Source organism: Arvicola amphibius, chromosome 3 (genome assembly GCF_903992535.2).
Source record: "Arvicola amphibius chromosome 3, mArvAmp1.2, whole genome shotgun sequence".
NCBI classification, from domain to species: Eukaryota; Metazoa; Chordata; class Mammalia; order Rodentia; family Cricetidae; genus Arvicola; species Arvicola amphibius.
Window position 1 is genome coordinate 122,042,624 of NC_052049.1, and position 10,126 is coordinate 122,052,749.

General features: G+C 44.8%; 1 protein-coding gene across 1 annotated transcript; it reads left to right on the forward strand.

Moving 5' to 3' along the window:
• The first annotated feature begins 9,324 nt into the window (after window positions 1–9,324).
• Window positions 9,325–9,420, forward strand: Sln (sarcolipin). Its single transcript, XM_038321325.1, has one exon. It carries the CDS (start codon window positions 9,325–9,327, stop codon window positions 9,418–9,420), a length of 96 nt encoding a protein of 31 aa, XP_038177253.1.
• Window positions 9,421–10,126: the final 706 nt, after the last annotated feature.

Here is a 10,126-nt window from a genome sequence, read left to right on the forward strand (position 1 = left end):
TAGCTTAGTAGTAAACACGTTTTGGCTGCTTTTTACTCCCAAGAAGCTGTTCAGTGTGCTAAGAGAAAGTCATTTGTTTACATAATCTTATTATGGAGCAAAAATATACTTGTTCTAGGGAAAAGAAATTTAATTGGTTCTAACAAATGATGTTAAGTGGTGTAACCTCACTGACTCAGGTTGTCATAAAGAAGATTCACACATCATTTTCTGCCTCTTGCTTCTACCCCTTATGCAAGATCACATCCTTAGAATGTTCCCTATAATTCCAGAACTCACACGTGCTCAGGAGCTAGCGCTGCTGTTCCCGTTCTTAGCCTTGGCCTCTCTCAATGGCTGTCTGATCTTGGATTTGTATGAACTTCAGATGAGTGTTGGTAAGTATTGCTGCTTCTGCCAGGTTTCACACACATCAATGAAAGGATATTACATTGCTGGGTCCGTGGATACCCTGAGGTCTGCAAGACGACACATACATATAGGGATTGTCTCTCCGAGTCAATGTTGCACACTGTTGAGGCTAAATGTTGAAGGGTAAAGCATTCTAGAGCCGTTGCCTATAGCGCTTTCTCCATCCAGAACTGCCCCCTGCTCCTTTCCTCCCACCTCTCCCTCTCTCCTATCTTTTTGTCTCTTTTATCTTTTGAGATTTTGAGACAGGATTGTATGTACTTCAGGTTGGCTTCAAAACCGCTATGTATCAGAGGTTAGCCTTGAACTCCAGCTCCACCCGACTAATGCTGGGATTACAGGTGTATGCCACCATCCCTGACTTTGAACTTTTCCCTCTTTAATTTTTAAAAGTTTTATTGTAAATTGACAATGTATAATTGCATATTTTTATTGGGTGCAAAATGATATCAAGATCCAGGGTAGAATAATTATACCAAGCTGATGAACATATCAATCACTGAAAAAGTATTTTTTTTGGTTGTTTTTTTCAAGACAGGGTTTCTCTGTGTAGCCCTAGAACTTGACTCTGTAGACCAGGCTGGCTTGAACTCAGAGATCTGTCTGTCTTTGCCTCCCAAGTGCTGGGACTGAAGGTGTATATCATTATACCTGGCTCTGAAAAGTGCTTTTTGTAGGGAGAGCACTTGAACCTTCCTTTCTGTGGTGGTTGGCCCTGGTTGCTGCCTTGCCTAGGCTGAGAGATGTCTAGGACTGGTGGACGACACCTACGGGTGTTTCTGTGGAGGGTGTTTCTGTGGAGGGTGTTTCTGTGGAGGGTGTTTCTGTGGAGGGCGTGTCAGAGAGGAGTGATGGGCGGATGGTGACATGGGGGACAGTCTGTTCTAAGGGTGAGTGGTACAGACAAGGAAGCCAGCGCACACACGTGTGCAGCTGCTGCTCTTCCTGAGTACATGTGGGCATCGCTGCTGTTCTCACCGCAGCTTCTTCAGCTTCTTCGGCCTTCAGACGTGAACCCATCATCATCCAGTTCTTGGGGGGCTTCTAGGCAGCTGGCACAAGCAGGTGTATCTCTTTGTATAACACCTATATTTATACATGTGAACTTATGTTTATAGTTGGTTGTTTCTCTCGAAAACCCTAACACACTCATAGGAGTTTTGCGTATCCCGTTCTCACTCTGTCCATCATGCTCCAGAGTAGATCTCAAACACTCACGGTACAACACCTATTCCCTCTGTCCCCTCTAGCCACCATCTCCCACTCCCCGGAGCCTCTGAGCTCACTACTCCACTTTGCTTTATGAATTCATTTGAGCGGGAGTGGCTCGGTTTCCAATTATAGCCAGCACACATTCTTGTTTCTCTCTGCTCAGCTTTCTTCTTTAGCACAGTGTTCTCCAGTTTTTCCATGCTGTCACAGCTGACAGGGCTCCCTAGGTCTTTTTAAAGGCTGAGTAGTCTTCCGTGGTGCAAGGTCGCCTGTCTTCTGTATCCATTCATCTGTTGAGAAACACTTATGATTCCATAATTTATCGGGTTATTGCAAGTAACCCTTTCTTCACTTTCTTCTCTCTGTGGCATTGGCTCTATTCTGTATTGTGATTTATGTTTAGACCAATGTCTTGTATGCAGTACTTGGTACCAGCTGAACATTCTCAGGAGTGATAGCAGGATAGCGATGTTGGCCCTTAGCAGGATATTTTCCCTGTTTTGCTCTAGCGGAAACTGTCTGAGGAGCTAGCTATAGGGAGTAGGAGGCAGCTGGTCATGTCGATTCCCTGGTCAGGAAGCAGAGAGACCAAAGTTCATGTGGCTTCTTCCTTTCTATTAACTCTGGAACCCCAGTCCATGTGGTGGTACCACCTTCACTCTGGGTGGGTCTTTCCTTCCCAGTCAGATCTCTCTCCAAACAAGCTTACAGATACCCCAGTCAGGTAGCTCCTAGTGATTTCAAACAGGCCAGTTGGCAATAGAGATTAGCCCTCACACATACTACACGGCACAGCCTGTTCTCTGTTGGCCGTAAGTAAAAGGAGAAGTTCTGCACCAGAGCTAGAGAAAGGGGTTCCTTGTCACTGCTTGATTGTTTTCAATTACTGATACCCCCTTAACTTAAAGACAGGCAGGTGTGTCATCGTGCTCCTTTTACACGCGGTAGAATAGCAGGGAAGAAAGCTGGTGATTTTATACACTTGTCAAGTGGATTCTGCATGCGTACATATTTTGAACTAGAATTATAAATATTTTTATTACATTTATTTATGTAATATGTAATAAACGACGGCGTGCACGTGGAGGTCAGAGGACAACTTATGCGAGTTGGTTCTTTCTTACAACCTTGTGGGTCCTAGGGATTGTCACCAAGCACCCTTATGCACGGAGCCATCTTGCTGACCCTGAGGGTTATTTTCCTAATGTTACTTAGTGAGTAGAAAATTCAGAATATGGATACAGGGTTTGTGATGGAGGCTTAGAGTTCCTATTTGAGTTGACAGTTCTGTGCAGACCCTGAAAGTGTGCATTCAAGCATCTTCACGACCTAGGCGTCCCTGTACCTAAAGAGTAGATCTTACAGGATGATCATGGCAGCAGACACTCTGAGGAGCTTTGAGAAGCAGGTGTCTGTCCTCTCTGGGCTTATCTCCATGTGTTAGGGACAGGGTGTCCCGGAAGGCTGCTGCTCTCTTCCTCAGCGGCTTCAGGACCAGCCTGAGAGGACAAGGCTATGGTAAGACGGTCAGCGCACGATGGCGGTGCTCACCCCTGCGATGTGCAAGGAGCTCATTGCCATCCAGGAAGGCCTTGGCGCATCTCCCCGCAATGAAAGGTCTTGCAGCATTGCAGGGCTGATGTCTTTCTTCATTTTGCAAAAATCTGGATGGAAGTGGGAAGTAAACAAAACCAACTAACTTAACAGCTAACCGAGCACAAGAGCTCAGGGCTGAATCCCAAAGTACATGGTATTTTATCCATGAACACACGAGCGGTAATGGTGTAGCAGATAAACACTAACAGCTTCAGGGCCACCGAGAGCCCATGACATTGCTGGCCCTTGACTAAACTGTAGATTAGGAGGCATAGACACAGTGTCAAAGACTGTTTAGTTCTGTCCTGCTGCTGACAGGAGGAACGACATTTGTCTAGGAAGTTGATAAGTGAGGAATGCTAATGAGCCATAAGAGTCAGTATCATGAAGGAAGGTTCAAAGCACGAGTGCATTGGTTTTTACCTATAATGACATTAATGATAATTTTCCTTTAAATTATTTTCATTTATATTATTATTATTATTATTATTTTCAAGACAGGGTTTCTCTGTGTAGTCCTAGCTGTTCTGGAACTCACTATGTGGACCAGCTGGTCTCTGCCTGCCTCTGCCTCCCAAGAGCTGGGATTAAAAGCATTTATTATTTTTAAAAATATATGCGTGAATTTGTGTGTGGGCACATGGGAGCTGGTCTCTCCTTCAACCATGTGGGCCCTGGGGATTGAACTCAGGCCGTCAGGCTTGGCAGGAAGTGCCTTTACCCACTGCCAGGTCCACATTAGTGGGAATTTAAATTTCTTATACATTTATATGTTTTTACAAATGCTACATTGAAAGTGTTATTTTTTTTTAAGTGGACAAATAATAATTTTTGAGTGGTAGAAAAAGGGCAGCTGTGGCTTGGTGACCAAGACAACACTCCCTAGCATTTGAAGCAATCTGGCAGGAGCTTGGAGGGAGGTAAAAGGCAGAAATTTGACTCTGCAGTTGCAGGGCTTGCCAGATGGCAACAGATAACAGCCAACGTTCGATTGTGCTATAATTAATATTCTCTATCTGTCACTTCAGCAAGCTATCGTTTTACAAGACAAGAGGCGACAGAATGTTGTAATTAGATTACCCTGCGATGGGCTTATGTTGAAATGAGAAAATGGAATGGAAAATGCTTCTTCTGTTGGTGCCTCTGGGGCGGTGGGGGCGCTGAGAAAGGCTTGACCATGAACACAGGTGTGCAGGGAACCGAGTTTGCTGAACGCCTTCTTTTTATTGCCCCTAACTGGGAACTATTAGGGGAGATTTATCCTATTATCTTTAAGGACAGCATTTGCTGAGCAGCACAATTACTGGGATCATGTGTAAATTCCCTAATTAATGGTTCCTAAGTCCATTTAAACACATTAGAGGCTCCACTTATCTCCCAACATCTGATTTGTTGCACACTCACCCTGTCTGATGTGGGTCAGTGTCTGTGGTTGAAAACCGTGCCATTCTTTGTTCCCTTAAACTCTACTCTCTGGGCTGGTGGGATGGCTCACTGGTTAAGACCACTGGATGTTCTACCACTGGTCTGGGGTTCAAATCCCAGTACCCACGTGGTGGCTCACAACTGTCTGGGACTGGACCTCTTCCAGCCTCCCAGGGCACTGCAGACACGTGGTGCACACACTTACATGCAGGCAAAATATCCACAGCACAAAGGAAGCAAAAAGGATATATTCCAGGTATTTCTGTCTAGTTTAGAACTCGCAATCTCACAAGTTGTAAGCAGGTCTTCTTCCCACCCCCAGTTAGCCCAACCACTGGGTTTTGCTGTGGTAGTTTAGCTGACACAGGTACAAGCTGTGGCTTCCATGGCTGTTGAGGGAGAAACGAGCTGAACGTGCAAGCTCGCTGCGCATGGCTTCGCGGGAAGTTCAGTGTAACCGGTGATGGGGTGGGGGCAGGGGCTAGCTTCCATCGCTAGAACAAAAGTCAGTCTTGAAGGAGAATTTGTGAAATTCTGGAGTACAGTGTGGGGAGTGTGGGTGCAAGGCAGAGAGTGCCTCACGCTTCAAGCAGCCGAAGATAATGGGAGATGAAATGAAATCACGTTTTCATAGCGTCACGCGTTGAGTAGTGAAGTCAGCTCCGTGCAGCAATTTGTTCAAAATGCTTTATGGCTCTTGCATCTCTTCAGATGTAGTGAAGACCTTTATAAAGTGGTAAAAGGTGGATCTAAATCCCACAACATTGCACCAAAAGCGAGCTGGGAACAAGAGTTCTCACAAACCTCCATTGTTAGTTCAAATCGGCAGCCAAGGGAGCAAAGTCTTAGTCACCATATTGCCATGTTCCCCTGAACACCAACAGGCTGGAACCTCCAGAGCTTGTCTCTTTGGGATGATTCAGCAGTGATGTCACGGTGATTGCCACCTCCCTCAGACTACTTTAGGCCCTGCCCAGAGTCCAGGAGCTCAGACAGCAGGGAAGACAGCTGGAGTTGGGGAGAGAGAAGTCTACAGCAGCCTGGGTGTGTCCTGGTCCCTCTTCAGGTAACAGAAGGATTTTATACTTAGCAATCTCTCTCTCTCTCTCTCTCTCTCTCTCTCTCTCTCTCTCTCTCTCTCTCTAATTTTCAAGAAAATATGTTAACTAATGAGTGCATTTCCCAATGGAACAGGTAATCAAAATATAGGGCATTTCTTAATCTGTGAAGTGAATATCTATCTATTCCTGTTTTTCTCTGATATGCATTTTCTCTTTTACTAATTTTATATTGTTTCCAACATCACAGAAGAAAACCAATGTCAAGCTTTTTGTACAGTTTTCTTCTGGTTTGTAAGGTTCATACATGGGACAACCATTTTGGCTCCTAGAGAAGGCATAAAAGGAAGCCAAAGCTCTTGGGTGGGCTCATAGGGGAGAAACAGTACAGTGGCCATTGAATAGCTGCCTGACTTTCTCACTCCTCCTAAAGAATGTGGATGTGTGGAGGGAAGACCCAGCCTTCAGCTGTCGTACACCTTGATAGAAATGCACGCACTGGGAATTCATTGGATTGGTGGTTTTTTTTTAATTTAAAAATACACAAAACAACAAATATTTAAGGTTGTCATCAAAGTACAAGAAGTAGCAAAGGTTAAGCCACAGGAAAGAGAAGTGTGTGTTCACTCAGTTCAGAGAGGCTGGAAAAAATGTGAAGAGTGCAAAAGATGCAAGAAGTTAAAAAATGAATTATAAGAAACAGGAATATAGCCATCACTTACCAAGAGACAGATCACTGGCAGACCCCCAGAAGTGCATTGCTATCATTCCCCTTCTGCCTCTGTCCCCAAGCGTGGAGCTTGTCCATCCTCTGTTTTGAAGTTTTACAGCCTGTGTCTGTGTCCCTAAGCAACACCATTAAGCTCCCTGCTCTTGACTTTGGGTAAATGGAGTCACATTCTCTGATACTCTTGTAAACCCTCCTTTCCTCTCACTGCTGTGTCGTGAGATCCACCCATCTTGCGCTGTGTAGCTCGGGTGTGTCACGTATTTTTTTTATTCTACAACATTCAGATGTGTGTGAATACCTCAAGCCATGTCCGTTCTACGGCTGGAGACCAGTTCTTTCCAGGGGCCATATTCAGGATTCCCTTGCTGTAAGCTCTTCATCGAACATGCTTCCCTCTCTCTCCCCTGCTTCTCTGAACACTCACGGACATTCTGTTCTCCTCTGTTACCCCTCGTTTTCTTCTGCTTCTTCTCTGCTCCAGGGAACTGTGCGTGAAGATTTTCACTCACGATTGACAGTTTACATCACGCTAGGGGTTGAAATAGGGATAAAAAACGAAAAGGGGGAGGGGCTGGCAAGATGGCACAACAGATAAAAGCACTTGTTGCCTTTAATGTGAGTTCAACCCCAAGTTTCCCTAAGTGGAAGGAGAGAGTCAGCTCTCTAAAGTTGTTCTCTGACAACTATGTGTGTGCTCTGGCACACATGCGTATCTGTCCCAAATACAGACATAAAGAAATGTTACAGAAATTAGGAATTTAAAGAAAATGTCATTGGCTACATTTTAAAATGAGATCCTATAATTCATTCACTGGCATAATATAGTATGAACCGGTATATTATACTATCAAAATGTAATAAAAGTTGATTATTCTGCTAGTATCTATGCAATTAATAATTTGGTACATTGATGATACAACAAATATAACAATTACAGGTAGTTCAGTCAGGCCACAAGTTTGCTACAAAGCTTTGGCCCCTTGAGCTTTGATCTTTTGCAAACCTTTCCATCTAAATTTTTCCTTCCATGATAGAATTTTGTCTTACAATAATAATATCTACTTAAATTATCTAAAATACGTAAGTTTTAAATTTTGTTTGGATCATATAAACCAAGCACCAATTTCGCTACTTCACCAAAATGCGTAATCTGATTGACAGCGTTGCCTACGGGCTTGGAGTATACTTTCCTGCACGTCCAATCTGTATGCACGTTGAAGATACCATCTCGGCTTTCTGAAATGTTTACAGTCTAGGCACATCCTGAGCTTGACTAAAAATAGCCGGCACATGCCCTTGTTGAGACAGAGATGCTCATGAGGCTAACACTTGTTCTTTGGACGGAGTACCTGCTGTGCGCGGGACTTCTGTTGACCCCTGCAGGCTTCATGCCAGGGTAGGCTTGTGTGAAGCCATGCAGCTGTTGGAATTGCTCTATCCTTTCACCAGGGTTGGATGAAGACCTAGGACAGCTTTAAATCAGAAGGATGATGTTATCCTACGCCTAAATGTGATCCAAAGAAAGAGCAACTCTAAGCTATATTTTTTTTTCCTGTTTTGGTATCCCTGCTTGAGATACTCCAAATAGCAAAGTTAACATGTGTGTACAGACATGCCGAAGATGAAGAGAGAATACTGTAATATTTTATTTCCTACCCAAAACAATGTGATTAATCAGGTTAAAATCATTGGTCTTGGGATGACAGCAGGAAGAGAAACTAGGCTGTTTCTATACATCCATGCTCTTCAGAGAAACACAGTTAATTCTCTCTCTCTCTTCCCCCCTCTCTCTATGCGTGTGTGTGTGTGTGTGTGTGTGTGTGTGTGTGTGTGTGTATTTGAGAAATTGGCTCATATCATTGTGAAGGCTGGCAAGTCCAAAATCTTCAAGGTGAGCTGCCAGGCTGGAGCCTCAGAAAGGAGTGGCCGCTTAACTTCAGATGAAGTCTGGGGTCAGATGTTGGAGACCAGGGCATCAGCAAGGCTGGTTCCTTTAAGGCTTTTTTCCCTTGGACTGAGAGTGGCCATCATTTCTGTGTTTTCACAGTGTCTTCCCTCTATAAGGTCTGTGTTGTAACTTCTTTTCTTTAGACACCGATCATGTTGAATTAGGGCTCACTAGTAACTGACCTAGCTTGCTTCTCTTTCTGTGATAAAACACTGACCAGAAGCAATTTAAGGTGGAAGGGTATATTTTCAGCTCATAGGTATAGTCCATCTGGAAGGAAAGCCATGGCAATCACTCACGGCAGGAACTCGGAGACAGAAACGGATGCAGAGACCATGCAGGAACACGGATAACTGACTTGCTTCCTCTGGCTTGCTCAACTACCTTTCTGTTTCATTTTTTAAGATTTATTTTTATCATTGAATGTTTACTTTTATTATTTTTAATTATGTGTATGTGTTTGTGTGGGGGTGTGTACACAGCTGTATGTTCCCAGGGAGGCCAGAGGCATCAGATCCCACCAGAGATAGAGTTATAGGCAGTTGAGAGCCTCCTAACGTGGAAGGAATTATTCAGTTGAGGTCCTTCTACCCAGGTGAATCTAGGTTTAGATCAAGTTAATGCTGAAGCTACCTATGGCAGTGACCTCATATTAACTTAATTACGTCTTGAAGACCCTGTCTCCAAGCACAGTCACATTCTTAGGTACTGGGGACTAGGATGTCAATGTATCAGTTTGGGGGGAAGGATGGAGCAAGTCAGCACAAATGCTCTCCTTCTCCACAACACTTCCTTTTCCTCTGAAGGAAGGCTGGGCAGCTTCCAGGCACGTTCCCTTATCTACTGTGTTGTCTCTCTTACTTTGTTAGGAAGTGAGGCTAAGCCAGAGGCCCTTGGTGTGCTCTCAGAAGTCTGCCTGGAATTCTCACCCAGCAACTCAGAAGATGGAGCGGTCTACCCAGGAGCTGTTCCTCAACTTCACGGTTGTCCTGATCACCGTTCTCCTTATGTGGCTTCTTGTGAGGTCCTACCAATACTGAGGGGCCATGCTGCACTCCTGGGAGCGACACCTGTGTGCCCTGAGCTTCTGCTGCTGTTATTGTCATGGGATGCCACTCTTGGCACTGCAGCGTCTCTGACCCACACTCACAATGCCTGACACACTGCAGCACTAGGTCCCTTGTGTGCTTTCTAAAGATGCTGTTCTTGTGGGCTGCCAAAGGCTTGTCAGCCAGTGAGCCCTAGGCTTGTTTCCTAGCAAATACACTATGCAGGCCACCAGGTTAAAATTAAACCAGATTCCTGATGATGCAGAGTAACAACCAGCCCCTGGTCTGTGCCGACACATATCCCCCCAACCCACTCTGTCTGCCACCAAACTGACTCGAAGCTTCAGAAGACATGGACGAGAAAGTCTTTGTCAGTCTCTTGAGTTCTCATGTCAATAAAGTTAAGCCACTCATGAAAACGGCTTTTAGAATTTATTTTAGCATCTGCGTGACCCTTGGCTGGGACCGAAGTGACAAATAGCACATTATTTCTAGCATTTGAGATTAGCCAAGATGCTCCAGCTGCCTAGGATCAGAAAGCAAGACAAGCCAGAGTGTCCCATTTCAAATGATCCCATTGCTTCTCAAACCTTCCCTCTGCTAATCCTATGGCCAGAGGGAGAATGAGTCCAGCCTGCTGGCATCTTGGGGCAGAGCCCAGAGTGCCCACTGAAAGCACAGAATTCATCTGGTCTTG

What these genes read in the sequence shown, in the direction of transcription:
- Sln (XM_038321325.1), top strand. Translation starts at nt 9,325, where the DNA reads ATGGAGCGGTCTACCCAGGAGCTGTTCCTCAACTTCACGGTTGTCCTG.